This window comes from Lytechinus variegatus, chromosome 12 (assembly GCF_018143015.1).
Source record: "Lytechinus variegatus isolate NC3 chromosome 12, Lvar_3.0, whole genome shotgun sequence".
NCBI lineage: Eukaryota > Metazoa > Echinodermata > Echinoidea > Temnopleuroida > Toxopneustidae > Lytechinus > Lytechinus variegatus.
In genome coordinates, this window is record NC_054751.1 from 26,980,442 (window position 1) to 27,001,714 (window position 21,273).

The 21,273-nt window shown below is 35.2% G+C and overlaps 1 protein-coding gene across 5 annotated transcripts in view; it reads right to left on the bottom strand.

Moving 5' to 3' along the window:
- Window positions 1-21,273, bottom strand: part of LOC121425669 (attractin-like protein 1) — an 89,427-nt gene that overhangs the window by 55,483 nt on the left and 12,671 nt on the right. For all 5 annotated transcript variants that reach the window (XM_041621824.1, XM_041621821.1, XM_041621823.1 and 2 more), the window contains exons 4-5: window positions 6,505-6,627; window positions 3,254-3,441 (exon numbers count right to left, since the gene is read on the bottom strand). In XM_041621824.1, coding sequence (XP_041477758.1) covers window positions 3,254-3,441; window positions 6,505-6,627 — 311 coding nt within the window. The remainder of the gene's footprint in view (window positions 1-3,253; window positions 3,442-6,504; window positions 6,628-21,273) is intronic.

Sequence of the window (21,273 nt, forward strand, 5' to 3'; positions counted from 1 at the left end):
TGTATTAACAGTTATGGGAGCGCAAAGGGTATACAGCATCTCATACCCCTTTCATAAACCTATCCTCCAATTAGCCGCCTAAGAGTAATGCGGATAATTCAATAAAAATTGCGTTCACAAACTCCGAAAATAAGCTGCATTATTTTTACGAGCGCCCGTCCTGAAAAAGGCGGATAATCGTCATGACAACTGGACACGCCCCCTCCGATGCGGTTGTGTTGGAAAAGGGTGACCTTGTGACCGCACCATGGCAATTATCCGCATTATTTGGAAATGCGTTCATTAACTCAAAATCTTGTCCCGATGCTGCTATTATGCGGATAATAGCAGCATCAAAATAATGCGGATAACTCTGGTCCTCCTCCAATTTTACGACCAAATTATGCTGCTATTAGCCGCATAATTGGGTTTATGAAAGGGGTATCAATCTCATAGGTAAACAAAAATTTTTTTAAAATGTAAACAATATGAGAGTGCAATAGAGGGCAACAGGCAATTTGGCTCTCATGACAGCCCAAATCACCCCTGAAATTCTCCAACATTGACATTCTTTTCTATGAATTCACCAAAGATCACCAGGTGGTTTCAGAATTCAGACCGCCTCAAAGTTTGTCAGTTCCATGTATTTTCTGATCTGGAAATTTACCCCGATCAGAAAATACCAGGTAATTTGGGAAATGTGAAAACAAATTACGCATAATCTCCCCGAAAGAAAATACCCACTAAATAGTAGGTACTGTCAAAATAACAAGAACTGTTGCGGGATTTTTCCAAGGTTGCGGGTATTTTGGCAATGTGAAAGCAAATTACAGGAACTTTTAGCACAGTGTGTAGTAGGGCGTGGGTGGCTGCTGAGCTAGCGATTTTGAATATCATGCCTTGCTTGCTTATCAGACCATTTTATACTGCACATGCTCTTTACTTCAGGAACTTATCCCGATGGGTACATGTATGTTTCGGGGCGGTGTGAATTTGGGAATAATTAACAGGTATTTTTTGCATGAAAAATGTTCCCGTAATTTAACGGGGATTCTTGTGATCGAGGCGGTTTGAAACCACCTAAAATGAAGTGTTTTACAAAAAAATTACAGTATAAAAAAAGGAATAAATCTATATGTTTCTTATGACATTTTCCCCATTTTTTCTCATTTCAAACAAATTACATAGAAGTTTTCAGTAAGCATATGAATGCATGAAGATAATTCTCAGCAAAACAAAATCTTAGTGTCCTGCTTCAGTTAAATTGTCATAAGAATAAAGATTCAACTCTTTGTATATTATTTTTTCTGTTTCTATAATTATCTTCCATGTACAGGTAATTTACACCTCAGTAGTGCTGATTCAAAGCAAAACACAAATATAATCAAGAAACGGGTGAAATGGTGAGTTTTCTGAAGATTATTTACATTCATCATGGTATTTCCTCATGAGCAATCACTTTAAAACAATCACGGATATGAATACATGAGACTCGGAAGCAAAACATATTTTCCCCCTTTCAATGACATCATTTTACATTGATAATGTCCTTTAGAAGTGGATGATATCCTGAAACAAACCAACTATTTCTCAAATCATAGAACCGTATGATTTTATGTCATACTTTTCCAGCAATTTTCTTGTAACTTCCTGCTCTTTTCTGTCAGTCTTTCTCCCTTTCTTCCTCTCTATCTCACATCATAGAACCATATATGATTTTTGTCACACTTTTCAGCAAATTTCTTGTAACTTCCTGCTCTTTTCTGTCAGTCTCTCTCCCACTCTTTCTCTCTCTTTCTCTCTCCTTTTCTCTGACTCTCTCCCACACTTATTGATCTGTAAATTGCAAGCTCATTGACAATATTTACTCATTTGCATCAGTTCCTGAATGCACACACATTGCTTCCTGATTGTCAATAGTATACACGCATCCTGAAGTATTACGAAACTAATAAACCCGTTTTATACTGAACAATTCACAGTATTTCACTGCTTTAAATATACTCAGCCAAGTGTCTGTATACATGGCTCGTTGTTTGATATGTCAGGCATGTGTTTGGCAAATTGTTCTTCTCCATGAGCATCTTCCAATATTCTTATTCTTGAGAACATGCTAAAAACGTAAAGTAGCCTTGAGTCTATATTAGACATGATTTATAATGCATTTTGTTGTGCAATAAAAGGATGTTTGGGTCTAAATGATTTGCATAATAATCAAAGCATATTGCGCAAAGTGCCAATATTTAACAATTCCTACTATATGGATTTATGTACAAAAACTTGCTGTGTAATATCATATTGCACAATCAAATGAATAATGATCATTAAATATAGTAATAATTACATTGGATGGCCTTTTTCATGGGATATTAATTTCCCTATTAAACTCATAAAACATTTCTGGTATTCCATTCTGAGCCATCTAATATAAGCCCTACGTAATATGATCATTTGTTACAGCTATTTACTTATAAATAGTATGCAAGGGGTAGTTTATCAAATCTAGGGTATTGTAAGAATAAATGTAGGATTAAGGTTTTAAAATATATATTGTTCAAAGTTGATAAACTCTAAAATGGTTTAGAAATGGGGTTCAGAAAGCCTTTTTTAATCAGTTATACATAGGTTACAAACAAAAACTTCTTTGCTATGTCATTTAAGTTACTCTCAACTTTAAATACATGTATTCCTGTTTTACTATTTTATTTCATGATCCAAGTATATAAAGACATGGGAAAAGCACAAGCCCCTCCTTTCTAGGTCTCCAGGTCACTGAGCACAATACAGTAACACAATGACGCAACGTCAAGGCAGATTTTCCTACTGAACAAGTTGATGCACACACCTTTCTCAAACATGCTTGCTAAGCCATTTGGAAAAAACTACACAGCCAAAGACACCAACCGTCGTGGATCAAGTGGTTATTTGTCTTGTCTTTCAATCTGAGGAACATGGGTTCAATTCCTAACTGTGGTGTGTTTGCCTTCAGCAAGAAATTTACCCACATTGTGCTGCACTCAACACAGGTGAGGTAAATGGGTACCAGGTAAGGAAGAAATTCTGTCGATCGTCCCCCTGCTTCCGCCGCCTATGGCGCCAAGGTAGCCGAGATAAAGCCAGGGTTATAATAATAGCAGGGCCCACTGGGAGAACAGTTTACAGAACTGAAGTGGCTACCCTGGGTAAATATACCATTATTATTACCCTACAACCAAATAATATATGTATTTGTAGAAATGATTTCAACAACAAAAAAAGAAAGAATAGATCCTACCTTTGAAACCAGGTGGACAAACGCAGGCTTTAATGTTGCTATCACAGTAGCCCCATCCACTACAGTTATTAGGACATGCAGGAATATCACAGGCTTCTCCGAACCATAGAGGATCACAAGAGCAGTTCAGATGATAGCTGGAACAGTTCCCATGGCCACTACATCCATTACCTGGACAGCTCTCGATACTGTCAAGATAAAAATCATGAAAAATCCCATGGTGGACAAATATCGTTGAATATTGCAAGAATACAAACAGAATAAACAGAGAAAATCATACAAGCATCACCAGAAATGTTTCACCAACATTGGATTTGTATACTGTATAATATCAAATTTTCAATTTTCTATCATTTTCAAAACCCTGATACCAAGTGGATTTTGATAAAAGGAGAAGAATAAGGCAAACATATTGAAGTGTCAGCAAATTTTTCTTGAGAGAATAACAAATAATGGCCTTTTAAGATTCAGATGCTAGCAGTTATTTTCCAATGTGATATTAAAGTTCCATCTGATGTCAATGTATCCTTTCTCTTCCATCTTCATTATTTGAATTGTCATAACAAAAAAAAACGCATACTTGTGATTGGTTGGTTGGCGTGCACATGCATACTATGTACACTAATGGACCAACACACAAGTCATAAGTGTGCAAGTTTCAGTCAATTGCATACCTTATGTTTGATCACTATGACAATCAAAATAAGATAATTTTGTGAATACCAGCTTTAATATCAAAGATCCTAGCCATTGCATTTTGCATATCATCGCGACATGTACAGGTACATGTATGGCATCTACATGTATCTACATGTAGAACATGAACCCAGACAACATTACCACAACAAGGGGGTGTTTCACAATGAGACTATAAGCCAATTGCAAGAGCCAACTTGCGAGCGATATTTGACATGAAATTTCACAAATACATTAATACCTTGTTCACATTTGCTCTACGGCAGCCGTACTGCAAGTTTTTTTTTGCAAACCACCTATATGTAGCTCGTACATAAAAATGTTAAAACAGCTGTTTTCAACACGCCGTATGGCCACCGTAGAGCAAATGTGACCAAGGTATAAACAAGATTTAATCATCTGAATAATGTGGTGATGCATTATGTACATGTACTACATTCAACATGAAATCAAAGAGCAATTTTTCATCAGACTTTGTTTGTGAAACATCCCCTGCCCCTTTTTTCTTCTTTGGATCCCGATTCTGTTGATAAAGGGTGTTTTCTCACAGAACTGTCATGCCAATAGATAGTCAATCAGCCCAATTCAGTGGATGGGCATAATGTATGGAAATCAGAGTCTTTGACGTCAGATGTAGCACACCATGCACCCATCTCTCCTTCATATTCTACTTTTTGAGAGGCATTTTGGATTTAGATTCATCATCAGCAAGATCTGTCAATACATCCCTTGCTACAAGCTTCCTATTCCATTATTCACATGCATATTGCCTTCAGGACCGTTTTATTGCCCTCAATTTTAACAATTTCCTTGAATTTCATTCTAATCCATGTAGCCTTCTACATGTAATCGTCACAACTGCAACTCCCTATACCATGCTCAAGCCCATCTCGAGAGGAACAAAAAATACATTAAAAGCGTATCCAACCTTGATTTAAATGAAAATGTATACTCTCAGGACTTTCATAATGAGGGCCTCACTAGAAAACAAGTTGAAATTACTGCCTAATTGCTCATCTGACATTTCAAAAAATTATCATTAAAAAAAAGCTTTAATATTTCAAGATCTGCAATAATATCAAATACATCTTGTGTAATTGCACAGGGCAAGATTGTTACTCGTCTCTACCCTAATTGATATGTCCAAAGTCCACTTTGTAATCTACATTAATCATTAACAATTTTTATTCTTCCTGCATGTAGCTGTCAATGTGCCAGCGAGTTCTTGTGATGTAATATTAACTTGGGCATTGAACTGCCGCCATATAAACATAAACATTGTGTCACAATCGTTTGGAGATTTTTAATACCTATAGGGGTGACTTCTTTCCTCCCTTGCTCTTTCCTTGCCTTCATCCCTTCATTCCTCCATTCATCTCTCCCTATCTCATTTCAGTTTTAGTGGGAGGCAGGCACACCAGGGGCCTGTTGCATAAAACTTTTTACCTGAAAAAACTCTGGTAAAAACTGAAAACTAAGGTTAGTCTGATTTCTGCCATTGACTGTAACACAGTGCAAAAACTCCGGTAAAAACAACCTGAGTTTTCTCAGGTAAAAAGTTTTATGCAACGGGCCCCAGGGCCCCCATTGCATAAAAGTTACCATTATGGTAACTCTGCCATGCAATGGTAACTTGCATGGAATCCTTGATTTTGATTGGCTGTTGATCATCGTTACCATGGTAGTCACCATTGGATGGCAAAGATACAATAACAGTATACAAATAGCGAATAGGCATGAGTGCAATGGTGCGAGATTTCGCATGAGGTGAAAGAAAGATGCTCTATTCAACGAGGCGTTAGCCGAGTTGAATAGAGCATTTCTTTCTTTCACCGAATGCGAAATCTCGCACCATTGCACGAATAAGAATATTCGCTATTTGTGTTGTACAACGCCTCGGAATCTAGCGAAAATATGAAAAAAGAAGAGTTTTTCCCTCCAGTAATCTATGAAAAAGGAGCAAAAATATTGAAAGCGAAAAGCAAAATTCCACAAGCCGGGCCCACAAGCGCACATGATCTTGGACAGCATTGCGCATTTAGCCAGCGGGTTGTACGCGCATTGTCATCTTATTCAATGAAATCGCATTGTGACGTCACCTCCTAAAGCCGTGCAACGGTACATTTTGGATGGTACGTCTTGTGTGCAACGGTACGAATGTGTGACATTCAGCCTCCCATTTGATCGCGTACAACAAGCTAAGTAGGCGTTGTACAATAACAGTAACTTTTATGCAACGGAACCCAGGAATTTATTTTATCATGTTTTATTTAAGTCAATTTTTCTTGGGGGCAGAAATTAGACAAGTTTTTATATTGACAATGTACATGTAGCAACACAATCATTTTTTCTTATTCATGAATTTAATCTAGTTTTCAATTCATTTTTTTCTTGGGGTTTAGAAATTAAACATTTTTTTTAATACTGACAATGTAGTATTAGTTAAAACATTTTTAAATTAATTTGTCTATCTCATTTTTTCCAATTCATTTTCAATTCATCTTATAGGGGGTGTCAGCCCCATGAAACTCCTTAACGAGTATTATATATATTACCTGTATGATATATTGAAGCCATCTAAACTGAATGCAGCATCGCTGTAGAAGTACAGGTAAGCAAAACCAGATGTTGTTACTATCTCATGCTTGATGTCAACTGAATCATGGATTATAAGACCACTGCAAAGATCAAACAAAACAAGGCAATAAGAGTTATTAAGAAAGAAAAGACTCTATCAAAATGAGATACAATTATTTGAAACAAACTCTGATACCCCTTTTCATGTTATTCATGGATACTGTTTGAATGCGGCTTATTGCAATCTATGAAAGGTCGAGGACCAGAATAAGCCGCATTATTTTGTCTACAAAATAAAATATGTAAAATAACTATTCCAAGTTCATAATAATTACATTTGTCATAGTGCAATAAAGGAAGAAATATCCATGAAACTCGATATTACACATTAAAATTCAAGTAATTTATTTTTTTAAAGACTATTTCTTAATATTAATCATGTAAAAGATTATCAAATACATCCGTCTGACAGGTGGAAATGTATAATAGGCTTTTGATGAGTAACATCTCAATTTAACAGGGAAGTGGGGGTTTACTTCCCTGATTATTACACTTACTTAAAAAGGAGAAGAGAGTAAATGTAGCAACAATTTAACTTTCATGGATACACTGTTGGCCCGCTGGGCTTCAGTTCCAATTAACAACTCATCAAACATTTAAAGTCAATTTGACAAGCAATGATTAAAGCAATCTTCATGTGTTCATGTTTTCCGAAACTCATTTTTAGGAGTTCATGATCGGATTTTACAATCAGTATTTATAAGAGACTATATAATCATGTCATCTGGATGCATCATCACAAAAGTGTGATTTTAGCCCCAAAATAGGAAGTGTAAACACACCCTAATGAATATGCATGAGATATGTGAAGGCTGATACATCAAGCAAGTATTGAACAGCAGCGCATATGAGCTTCAAGAAAAATCGATGAGGACGCCTGCACATCCTGCTAAATCTTGTCTCAATCAATTCAGAGAACAGCAGAAACAGAGAGCAAGAGAATTCTCTTCGCTTTTTTCTTTGCCTCTCTTTTTTTCGCTTTCATTTTCCCATAATACTATTTCACCTTTTAATACTTCCCTCTAACCTGGTAAATTTTGCTTATGCCATCTACTTTCGTTTACACATATTGTTCCATTCCAAGCATTATTTTACATTTTCCTCTCTAACTAATTTATTTTAATACTTCCCTCTAACCTGATAAGTTTTGCTTATTAATCTATTTTTGTTTACAAATATTGTTCCATTACAAGCAATATTTTACATTTTCATCTCTAACTACTTTATTTTCAGCCCCTTGTAAACAAACACACTTGCAAATGATACCCTTAGCTAGAAAATTACACTGCATACATGTGTGAAGGCAGTTGCAAATTAACCTCAATTCTACTGTATTTGTTTTCTTTACAACTGCGAACATTTCTGATTGAAAGAGAGGGATGATTTTTCCAAAAAAAAGGAAATAAATTGTATTTCCTGTGATAGTAAAATCCTATCTAAACAAGAGCTCTAACAGGTAAAATTTCAGAATCTTTCCTCCAAATTCGGAATCGTTGAGACTTGAAAGGTTTGTGTATGATGTACATGTATATCGATAATGAAGTAAATGAGTTTGCTCAAAAAACAAAAATGTGATATTAATCTTGTTTCCAACAATTTGCTTGCTTATTTGTTTTGGTTAATAAATGTCTGTGTACATTACAGTTCATTGTTTACTATATGTATATGAACCTAAGCGTAATCTTATAACATTCACATGTACAGTATAAATTTTATTTCCAGTTTCATTAAAAAACGTACCCTCTTCAGTTGGAAAAATACTATCACTGAGAGCACTACATACATGTATTAAATAAAGACAATATAACATGGAAGGAAAGATACGATACAATACCAATACAACTATACATATCATGGAGAAAAGAAAAACAAAAGATGCATGGTTTATGATTTTAAACACTTTAGACAATCCCTCCTTTAAAGGAAAATTGTTCCTTCAACTGCTTTTTAAGGTCAAATCAAATTTATCCTTCTTCACAAGTATTTGTGAAAATCAAGACTGATGAAAAAACTAGATTATTAAACAGTGACATGTCCACCATGCAGAATACGAATGATTCTCATGATACATGTACAAGTAAAACTCTCCTCCCTTCTTTTAACGAGAATCAAACGCAAAGTAGATGGGAAATGCACAAGAGCGAAGGTCTTCATCTATATTCTACCCGCAGGCAACGCTTCCCACAAATCACTTCCGTAATTGGAATCTAAAGCCAAGTGAATACATTAGTATGTTCAAGGGAAATCATTGTTAATGACAGGTTCTAATGGATAAAAACTCGCACATGTAGCATCTGTACTGTTTCTAAACCTTTAATCTTGTGTTTAATGGTGTCATTATTTTTTTAACGATGATGATGAATAAGAGATAATGATATATCATAGTAATAATAACAAATAATGACAAATAATATGATTTTGATCTAAAATTGTATTGAAGGTCATGGAGGAGATACATGTATGACTCAAATAATATATCCAATGTATTATAATTTAAAACAAAAATAAAAATCCCTATATATATAGAATTTCTGTGTAAATAAAAGAAACAATTAACTTTTTAATGAGGTATTAAAGGTAAAGTTAATGTTCAATCTTAATGCTACATTTTTATCCCATTCTAGATTTACATTGTACCTACACGGAACAACCCTTTAAGATTAAAGCCAAGACAAAGGAAAGAAAAATAATGGAAAAAAAAACTTTGAGAGAATCCTTTAGTAGTTCCCTATATACATGTATGTATTACTTTCCTATAGAAATTATTTTTTACTGTTTCAATAGAAAAAATAGGTTTTATAAAGTATCATCTGAACTTTCAAAATTATTCATTTTCTCAGAAAAAGGGGAAATATTAATAACAAAAAAACAGTAACATTTGATGGATGATCTATAAAGCCTACATGCAGGTTCCATGTATAGAACTCTAATTCTACATAATAATAATACTAATAATAATAATAATGTATGATTGGTATAGTACACGTATCCACCTTGCTAGGAGCTCAAGGCTCTCCTATATTACCCTGGCTAAGCTAGTCTTCCGATTCCGGTGCACACAGCTTTTTTGAGGAATTACTTCCTGCCGGTACTCATTAATACCTCACCTGGGTCGAGTGCAGCACAGTGTAGATAAATTTCTTGGTGAAGGAAAACACGCCATGGCTTGGAATCGAACCAACGTCCTTCTTATTGAAAGACGAGAGTTAAGTATATAGTTCTGTTTTCAGGTGTATGTAAAAGACCTATGGGTTAATGTAGATTGAAAACACACTCACAGACTTCTTTACTAAACCCTGAAGTTGGTTGAAATATGAACTGACGACTGTTACATACAAAATTCCAATAATTTGTATGCATTTTAGTTTTAACTAGCAGTTGAAAGGTTCATATTTTATTAAACCGATATATGTAGGTTAATTACAAATTTCTGAGTGCCTGTAAACAACTCAAGCTCCTACCTATAATATTGATTCAACTGGGGACCAAAAGTCTCATAAGTAATTATTACTCATCAGGCAAACCCATTTAAACAAGTCTCTCCTTCTCCTTTATAATGCCTTTTAAAAAAAGCAAAACATAATTATAATACCTATACAAGTACAATACACAAGGTGGTTCATGAACCACACAAGTCACACCTCATTTCGCCGAACGATAAAATATGATATATGATCTTTTGACCCCTAGATGACCTTGGCTTTGACCTTATCTTCTTCAAGAATACACATGTGGAATTACCCAAAGATAATAATAGGCATTTATATAGCGCCATCTATCTAGAAATATTCTATTCTGAGGCGTGTTATTATTATTATTACCCCAGCTTTAGCTCCAGCTTCCTTTCAGCGCTCATGCATTCAAGGAATTAATCCTGCTGGGTACCCATTCACCTCACCTAGGTAGAGTGCAACACAATGTGGATACATTTCTTGCTGAATAAAATTACACCATGGCCGGGATTCGAACCCAAGACCCTCTGTTTCAAAGTCAGAAGACTTATCCACTGGGCCAAAACGCTCCACCAAGTCTAAAGGCAATTGATGCAGATATGAAGAAATGAGAGCAAGTTGAACAAACACTTCAAAAAAGGATGAACATGATCTCATATCATTTGACCTTTTGACCCCTAGATGACCTTTGACCCCATCATTATGAGGCCATATGTGGTATTACCCAAGGATCATATGTACCAAGTATGAACATTACTGATGTAAAAATAAAGAAATGAGAGCAAGTTGAACAAAAACTTTAACATTTTCAAACAGACTAATGGACCAACAGGTAAAGTGATTATTACATGTTTGTCTCTGCCAAACTTTGTTCAGGCGAGACAAAACTGTGTAATTTAAAGGGTAGAAGCTGCTGTAACCATGAGCACTTTCATTTCATTTTCATGAGCACTACACGTAGTCAAAAAGCAAAAAAGTTGTTCAATCTGCACATTTTCTGGGATTTTGGTCATAATGTGCTGTTACCATGGTACCACATGCACAAAATGAGTCTTACATCATACTCCAATATCAGTATGTATGCCAAATTCATAAGCACTGTTCAAAACTGAGAAATGTATGTAGTTCAATTTACAAGATTTTTACCTAATACAGTTATTATATGGCAACACAATATCCAACAAGTGCTACATGCAGCAAAATGTGTCTTGTACATCTTTACCTCAAGACCCAATATGTGCCAATTCTCATGAGAATTTGTCAACAACTGAAGAAGTTAGATCCGCCACATTTGCAATAGACCAACTGACCAATGACCATCCGACGAAAGACCACACATACAGTGTACATGTTATACAGCATTCATACAGCAGGGTTATGATAATTTAAAACTGAATGAATAGCTGTTTACAGAGTTTATACTACAGAGCATATACAGAGCAGTATCATGGATTTTAATTTGTGGAACTCTCAAAATGATTTTAAAAAACAGCATCCTTACAATCTAAAAAGAAAATTGAACAACATTGAAGTACTCACAACTCATTTAGAAGATGGTACCCCCCTCCCCAATTTTTTTTATCACGTTATTTGCAAAGCAAGGTTTAGAAAATGTTAGGGAAATGCATTCCAATTCTCATGGCTTCCAGCGTAATATCATGTTCTTTATTTTGTAGTCTCTTGCAGGAATTGATTTGAAACATGACAAGTACAGAACCATAAAAGACACAACACCGTTGTCCTTGAGCGCCATGGGTTGCCCACCTGGATAGGCCTATAATGTTACCCTTTGAAAAATGTCAAAACATCAATGCTCTATTTAAATCTTCTAATTTGCAGATCAAAATGGGGGAGGGAAGAAATATAAGCCACCATACCAACTCTTGTTTAAAGGAAAAGTCCACCCCAACAAAAAATTGATTTGAATTAAAAGAGAAAAATCCAATAAGCATATCACTGAAAATTTCATCAAAATTAGATGTAAAATAACAAAGTTATGACATTTTAAAGTTTCGCTTAATTTCACAAATCAGTTCTATGCACATCCTGGTTGGTATGCAAATGAGGAGACTCATTACTTCTTTTGTATTTTATTATATGAAAAATGAAACATTCTAATTATCTGCTCATTGTCAAGTGAAACAACGATTAATTCCTCCCTGAACATGTGGGATTAACATTGTTTAATATTATACTCTCGCCTTGCAAACAGGCGGTGGGTTCCCAGTATTGATTTCCCTCAGCAAGAAATTCATCCACAATAATGCTGCACTCGACCCAGGTGAGGTGAGTCTGGCCAGCAGAAAAGAAGGACTTCCTACAAAAGCAGTAAGCACTGAAATTGGTAGCTTTGGTGGGGTAACTCTGTGTGCCTTGAGCACCCATCAAGATGTATGCGAAATGCCTAATATACAATACCCTGATCAATTCTTATCACATCCAAGATATATACTGTAATCTTATTTTTGCAAAACAATAACATACAGATGTGGCCCCAAAAAAATGAGAAATGTAACAAAAATGACCTTCATTTTTTACAGAACCTCCCCCCCCCACATTTTTTTTTGTTTGTCAAATTTATCTGGACGAAAATGACCTTCCTTCTGTACATGTACATGTTACTTGCAAACAGTATTGATAAAATTTGCTCTTTCATCATTCAATGTTACAGCATTGTCTAAGAAAATTTCAGTCTTTTAAAGTTCATTTCATTTCAATATCATTTTCTGCGGGAGAATCATTAAAAAAAATTACTTTAATATCAATTACCAAGTTTCTATAATATTGAACTGCATAATATATGAACACACATTTTATCTTGTCTGAGTGTAAACATACAGGATCAGAAATGTTTTAACCAACATATAGAAATATAGGAACCAACATTTGGTAAATATAGAAATATATAAAAAAAATACCTATTCCTTTTGTTTTACACACACTTTCTTATAACCAATAGTCGGTAGGTTCTGTTTTTAATCAACCTAATATATTCTTCTGAGAGTGTACATGTATGGAGGAATACATCAATTCTACTCAAAATACACAACCAGGAAATGTAATTCTCATATTTCTCCTGGCTCCACGGTGTATTGATTTGATAATCAAACCGTAGAGGACTACATGTACATCTCATGCTTATTGCTGCTTCTTTATTTATGTTGTGTGACTCACAAGAGGAGCGTCTTCATACAAACTTGAGTTGGTCCTCTAGACTGCTATTGCTGATCTGATGGGATGAATGGGCATATCTTATGCTTTAGTCCTCTATTTAGCTTATTAAAATGACAGTTGAAAATATCTTGGACTATTTCCAAAATAGCCTAAAATAGCCTGCTATTTTGCTAGGTGTCTTTTAATACCAGACTACATGTAACGTCAGCATTTTCCCTGCTTGTTAAATTTAACGTTTTTTTTGAGGGGGGAACTTTAACACAACTTTTTTCATTTAGCCCTAACACCTCGTTCCCACTGTTTTACATTCTTTTACATAACTGATCGTAATCCCTTTCATACTGATCGCAATAATTTTTGAAAGATTCACAAAATTTCTATGATCAACTCGATTGTCATGACTGATCTTGGTCCAGTAACACAAAGGTAGTGATTGATCGTACTCTTGTTTCAATCCTGACAGTGGAAACTAGACCATTTATCCAAATCATTATATCTTCAGCCTGGGGTATATGGTATAACCAATAACCATCGATGACTACAATAATACATGTACATGTATTTCAGTAATACCCTCCGAAACAGGAAGGTTTGTTTCTTGTACAAAAGGAAAAGTTTTAGTACAAAAAGGGTTTCCAACGGAGGAAATGTCTGATGGTGGAATTAGCACTGGTGTTTTTTTTTGTTGTTTTTTTTTAAGGATACTTCTTTAATATCAAGGAAAGACATAACCATGAGCACTGATAGTCCTGTTTGCAGATATTTCCCAAGGCTTGAGAACAAGATGCAATTTTCCAAGGAATAAATCAACAGAAAAAATGAAAGGTCAATTGGCCGACCCAAGGCAAATTGATTTTGAATAATTGGTCGTGGCGCACATCCTTTCGGAGTACTCCATCCCTCTCCGTACTTCTTCTATCATGACCCGACTTCATTTGTAGGCATGGGCTTCTCTGGGTCGTCACACCAGTTCTCATCAGTGTAAGGAAATTACTCGGTCAATATTGGTTTTCCGTCTCAAAAATACACTCACAACTTTTCTTGTGATCGGGCGTGAACTCCTCTGTGGAGGACACATTTCTAAAGTGAAATACAAGCTGTATCGGGAAGGCATCATGTATCTGCATTGACTAGAGAGAATAATTCATATTTGCAGTACGCACGGACACGTGTCCTTTCAGTATTCATTTTGGGTTCTACACATTGTAAATTTGTGTGAGTCCTGCACAGGTTGCAAAAGATTTCAATACCAATACCATTTTAATACTTTTAAAAAAGTGCAGTATTAGTATTATTATGTTTTCCCTAGAAATACAGAGCAAGTATGCAATTTCCTTTTTCAGTAATGCCAGACTTTGGATCACATTATCACAATACTGTAAATTCATGGAATTGGAAATTCAAATAGGAATTCCATAATGATGATAATGTGAAATTACGGAGAAATTAGCAAAATAAGCATGCGATTGAGCCAGGTAGAGAGCCTTCTACCAAGCAATGTTTATTATTATGAATTGAAATACATGTACATTTTCTGATGTAAGCGCAGGGCTGATTATGACATCACCATAGCATGGTGTACATGTACATGTACAATGTGGCCACGATGAAAGCATGACCAACCAACATGATTGATACAAGATTAATACTGACATTGTGGTAGCCTATAAAATTAATGAAAGCTGCAGCTTTTGTCTTTGCAAAAGTTTAAAATGTAAGCAGTCTGATGTGGAAGACTAAGAACCGTGGCTGTGAAGCAGTCACCGCCATACATTACACTCAGTCTTGCATTTATAGCTCTTGTTCTATTTTTATTAACAATTATCCAATGGCAGTTTTGTGTAACGAAAAACCCACACCGAATCGTAGTCAATAAAAAGATAACAGAAATTAATGCAAGACCCCAGTAGTACAGGCTGTGACTGTTCCGCATGCTTCATAGTCACAGCTTGTAGTCTTCTGCCTCAGACATGTATGTATTGCTGGACGTTTCAAATAACATTAGACTCCTAAATCAATAGCTGAAGCGTCGGCCTTGATAGGCTAACAGCTAATACTGGAGCAGTATCGATTCCACTTCAAGAAACTGAATGTGAACAGGGTCTATAAAAAGTGGAGGCTAATCTTGCATTTGATTGACAAAGCTTTAAACCAAAAACCCACCACGTGCAGGTGTAGTGAGTCTGTTTACCATGACAGTATACTACTTAGTAGGATGAGTGAGTGATTGGGCCATGAGGCACATCCACTGCCTCCTCTCACATTATAGTTCAGTAACGTTAATATCAAGTGCATTGGGATAAACGGTGTTCATTACACTGAAATTACTGAATGTATTACACGCTCACCTCATAATGAATATTTACAAAACTGTAAATAGTATGTGTACTTGTTGCTAATTAACACAGCATGACAGCTTGTCCAGCATATAAATGCACAACGTTACATTTTCATTTTCAAAGTACCAAGAGATGCCAACACTCTACAATAATCATGATCACCTTCTATCATGGCTCCTGCCTCCTAGGAAAGTGCTTCACCAAGATTTGAGTCTGATTCAAAATCAGATAAATTCTTGAGTTCATCATCAACCGAAACAAATTATGGAAGAAGACAAGAAAAAAGGGGAAAGCGATGCATCACCAAGGGTTCGCACAGAAATTTGAAAACAGAATTCCATGACTTTTCCACGACTAAATTGCAGCTTTCCATGAGTTTTGTGACATCCCAGGGGTTATGTAGAATTTGGGATGTCACAAAACTGGGAAAAGTGGAAATCATGAACACCAATTATTTAGCAGAGTATGATCACAAAGTATGAGAGTTGCGAGACACGACAAACTCGAAAGCTGCCATAGCCAAGAGGTAAAATGCAATTCCATGACTTTTCACAAATTTTTCCAAGTTCCCTGACTTTCCATGACCACAAAATTTTCGAGGATTTTTCATGAATGTGGGAACCCTGATCACGGCATTGGTCAGATCATGTTCAGTGCAGCTTCCATGAATTAATCAATGAGATCAAGTGTTAAAATCACATGTGCACATTGACACATACATGTACATGTACAATGTAGATGTAAAGCATGACTTAAAATCAAACATAACTCTTTTTAACACACCCCAATTAAGGTGTCTTTAAAGGGGAATGAAACCTTTGAAACAAGTGGGATTGTGTCGAAACAAAAAAATCAAAGAATAAGAACAAAGAAAATTTGAGAAAAATCTGACAAATAATAAGAAAGTTATGAGCATTTGAATATTGCAATCACTAATGCTATGGAGATCCTCCCATTGGCAATGCGACAAGGATGTGTGATGTCACATGTGAACAACTTTCCCTTTGATGGACTATAAAATACCCTCAAAATGTCTCCTTTTGCTTTTTCTTATGGTGATACGAACTCTTTATCCATGAAGTATTCTTTAAACATCTGTATTACATGCCCTCCTATAGAAATAACACATTATCTATGGATAGATGTGATAAAAGAGGCAATTTAAGTGAAATATATACTAAAGTAAAGGGGAGAGTTGTTCAAAAGTGACATCACACATCTTTGTCGCATTGCCAATTTGAGGATCTTCATAGCACTAGTGATCGCAATATTCAAATGCTCATAACTTTCTCATTATCTGTCCGATTTTTCTCAAACTTTTGTTGATCTGTTTCTTTGATTTTTCTGTTTTCACACAAGCTATCTTGTTTCAAAGGTTTCATTCTCCTTTAATACATACTCATATAACGACCCCCCCCCCTTTCTCCTTCCCTCAAAATATATTATTTTGCATATAATGTAAATGTAAATAAAGCAACCCAGCACTTACAGTAACATTCTACAAACAAAATCATGTACACTTTTTGTTACCAAGGTTTATACATAGCACTTTGTTAATGGAAAATTAGTTCAAATCTAAGTAAGATAACACTACATGTACGTCAAGCCTTAATTCTCCCAAGTGACACAGATCTACGGGGGTTTGTACTACACTTTCAAAACATACAATGTACAAGTATGGTGTAGTTGACATAGAACATTTGAAGTTGGTAGGTACATGGTAGGTATCATTTATCATACATGCGTACATGAGAAATCTCTGGTTCAATTTTTATGTTGTAGCAATTTAACACAGTATATTGTACTTGGAATCAATTTCACTTGTATCGTAAGTTTTAAAAGTGTATCTGCACATTTTTTACAATTTTACTACCAAACAAGAATAAAAATTGCAAATAGTTAAAGTCCCATTGTACAATATTTTGCATGAAGTGAAAGATAGAACCTCTCTCTTTCATCAAATGCAAAATCTGGTACTATTGGACTATTAAGAATATTCGCTATTTGTGTTGTACAATGCATCAGCAGTTAAAAATAAAGATTATAGTCAATAATATTAATAATAAACTTTTTCTAGAGTTTGAAAACAATGCAATTAGAAAGTAAAATCCCTGAGCAGCATACTTTTAGCAACAGTACATTTTGGATGGTACGAATGTTGCCCATTCCATTGGCCTGGATACAACCAGCCAAGTAAATGCAGAAACTTGTCAGCGATGTGTAATGTAGAATATGTTAGGTGGCAAAATGAGAGCACCAAATTCCAATCCAGTACAGTCCTTTCAATTCATTTAAATGAGTTCTACTTGTGAATGTAACAAGAACAGAGAGCTTTTCTTTCTTCTTTCATACCATTAACTTTGTTGGTATGAGAGAGAAGACTGATATTACTCCTCAAAGATATGCTAAATATAGACCAATCATGTCAAACACTTTATCCATCAGCAACATTTTGCCCGCACAAGTGGTACCATATAACACCAATGGAGGTGTAATAATATAATTCATAGTCTCCCATGGATAGTCTATAATAGATCCTCGAATAAAGTGTTGAACTACTATTCTCTCAAAAATTAATAATGTCACACCAAGTCAAATTTGCTTTTTGACTCAGATACCAAAATTTTAAAACAAAACTACATGTACATGTACATGTATGTACATGTAGATATGGTCTCTAGTTGTTGGCATACCCCTCCCCCACCCATCCACTTTCTCTCCCCATTTATATTTATACACCAGCCAAACATGTGTGTCTATAAATCAAGTATCTACATTATCAGTTCTGAAATGACTACAGTAGGTTTATAATATGAATGATGGATATTCCCCTGAACATAATTTCTCTCCCCTCACATTACACTCCTACAAGGAAATGCCCCTAAAATTCAAAGAGCTTTCTTTTCAAGCTACACCAAAGTAATGGGGTATAAATTTGAACACAGGACATAGAGATGGAGTGTAGAGAGTGTCCATTCAGTAGAGAATTGGCTTCATGCATGGATCAATTTAAGCAAGTGTGATATCACCATGTAATCCTGATTTATGTGCAATTAAGATGTCATTTGCTGATCAACATGAATGCGTTGAGAGTTGAAACAGAAAGCATAGTAACGATTGAGCACTGTCCTTGGCTTGGCCGGATTTCTCTTTACGCAAGAGATCATACCGCGGACTATCACTCCGAGCAATGCAATTGCTCGGCTAACCCTGCTATTTTGCAGGGCCAAATAATCCTGTCCTGTACATGTAGATGGGTTTTTTTGCGAAGATGCTGTGAAAAAAAGTGGGCTAAACTTAACCCCAACCCCATAATTATGCATGTACATGTACATGTACATGTAGAGTGTAGATGGGGCTAAATGGCAATTTAGCCCCATCTATAGTACTTATGGGTTAAGGAAATTTTTGCTAATAATGTAAAAAGCATATTAATCTCAATCCCTTCCTTCATCCTTTACCACTATTTCTATAGGCTACCTTTTCCTTTTACCAATGAATTCTTCCATTCCTCAGTTTATGTTCCTTCATCCCACTATTCCTATACATGTACACCTGTAGGCTACCTATTCCTTTTTACAAATTCTGATTTTTTTCCACTCCTAACTTACATGTATCTACACCTCACTTTATTTATTCGTCCCCCTCCCCCTGCCTCACCCAATATCACTCCCTCTCCACTTTGGGTACATCATGCAAGGTTGATATGTCTTACTCAGAGATTTCAGATTTATTGGGCAATGAACTAACTAAAGAAATACATGATGAATATAAAAATAGAAGTTTGAGTAAAGGTTATAGATGTCAATAAACCTGGGTGCTCTATTTCTACCTCTTGTCATAAATCCACCATGATGCCACGTCCACAATGCAAATCTCTTCTATATTCCTCATATCACTCACCACGACCAAGCATCAGTTCAGACATCCAAATCTATTGCTAAGATTTTATCTCAAAACATAGCTGAAATTAAATTTGAACTCAATCCAACAAAATCAGCACACAAGTGTTTGAATTCATGGATAAAATATATATGTAAAAAAAAAAACAATTTTGGTAGAATATCAGTATTTGCTGAGAAATAAGAAAAACAAGCTTGGTATTTGGTCATGTTGACAGGTGTTTCTAAGCAATAACTATGTGTTTGTCTATGGGTTACTATATTCCATCATGCACTTCATAGCATTCAGTTTAAATAAATGTATCTTAATAACTTAATTAATATTTCATCTTTGAAAGCTATCAATTAACTATGACCATCTCTCTCCCTTGGATTTATTGCTCGCTGCCATTACTCAGAGTTGGCTTTAATGAGAAAAATATCAATCATTTTATTAGTTTGACCTACATGCTTATTTTCCATTTATTTATTTATTTTTAATCTTTTATTTGTTGATGTGAAATTGAACTTGCCCTTGTTAATAGGTATTGAACATCCAAGATGATCTCCAGAGGTGCATGGGTCAAGACTATGTTTTACCCAATTTCTTTGGACATTTGACCTTTTGAGTGATTAAAGTGCATTCTCGGCCGGGCCCAGCTTTGACTTGGTTCATCGTTTTTTTTAAGTATAAAACAGGCATATTTTTAATGATTGCATACATCATAAACCAATCCCTGTTCAATGTTTTATCACTCCTTTCTACATGTACATGCATATAAAATTATGCATCAAGAGGAAAAGCCAGAAGTCATTTCCTTTTCTTCCTTGCTGCGATCTCGAAATGATTAATGATGGATATGAATGAATAATCTTTTTCCAGATTACATGTACATTAACATTACAAAACATATTATTTACATGTTATGTCTGAAAAAATAAACAAATTGTCCATTTCAGTTGTAAATAATAGCAAGAGAGAGGCACAACGTTACCCAATAGGGACCTGTATTGTATACCCAGCGAAACATGGTAAGAGGCTGTAAATTAAAACTATCTTTCTCTTGTTACACCCAGTAATTGCATCGCTCACCTCCCATCTGTGTATAATACTGTAACGATCCCATACCAAACCCCCTAATGGATTAGCACTAACAAGCTTCTGATAAACAGGGAGAGATCAGCGAATCAATTATTCAGAATGGGCTTCTAGATATGGATTTAGCAGAGACTCAGGCAAGTAATATTTGCCAAACATCAGCGTGACTGGTGGGAAGGGTGGTATAAAAATGCTCTACTATGCAAACAATGATGAGTTGTAAATTAGAACACTATCTTCTACATGTAATTGTACTCATATAAATCATCAACTAATAAAATTAAAAACAGGTGTTTCAGATTTGTGTATAGGATTGGGAATGGGGATGATTGAGGAAAAAAAGAAATGTTACTAATATTTAAAAAATAATCAATAGATTTTTATCTGTTTATTGAATAATAGAATGTTATTTTTTAGTGCATTTGAGCAACTATTACCTGCAGGCTATGCAAGTTTAATGATAAAATAAAAGAAATGAAAAAATAGTATTGCCACAAAATATATATTACTATATATACTTTGACAAGGAAGGAAGACTTTGGAAATATTCTAAAATTTACTTGGAGTGGGGCGAAATGACTAAACCAGATGATGATGATGATAATAATGATTAGGATGATGATGATGGTGAGAATGATGATGATGGTGATGATGATGGTGATGATGATGATGATGATGTTGATGATGTTGATGATGATGATGATGGTGGTATTGATGATGATGATGATGATGATGATGATGA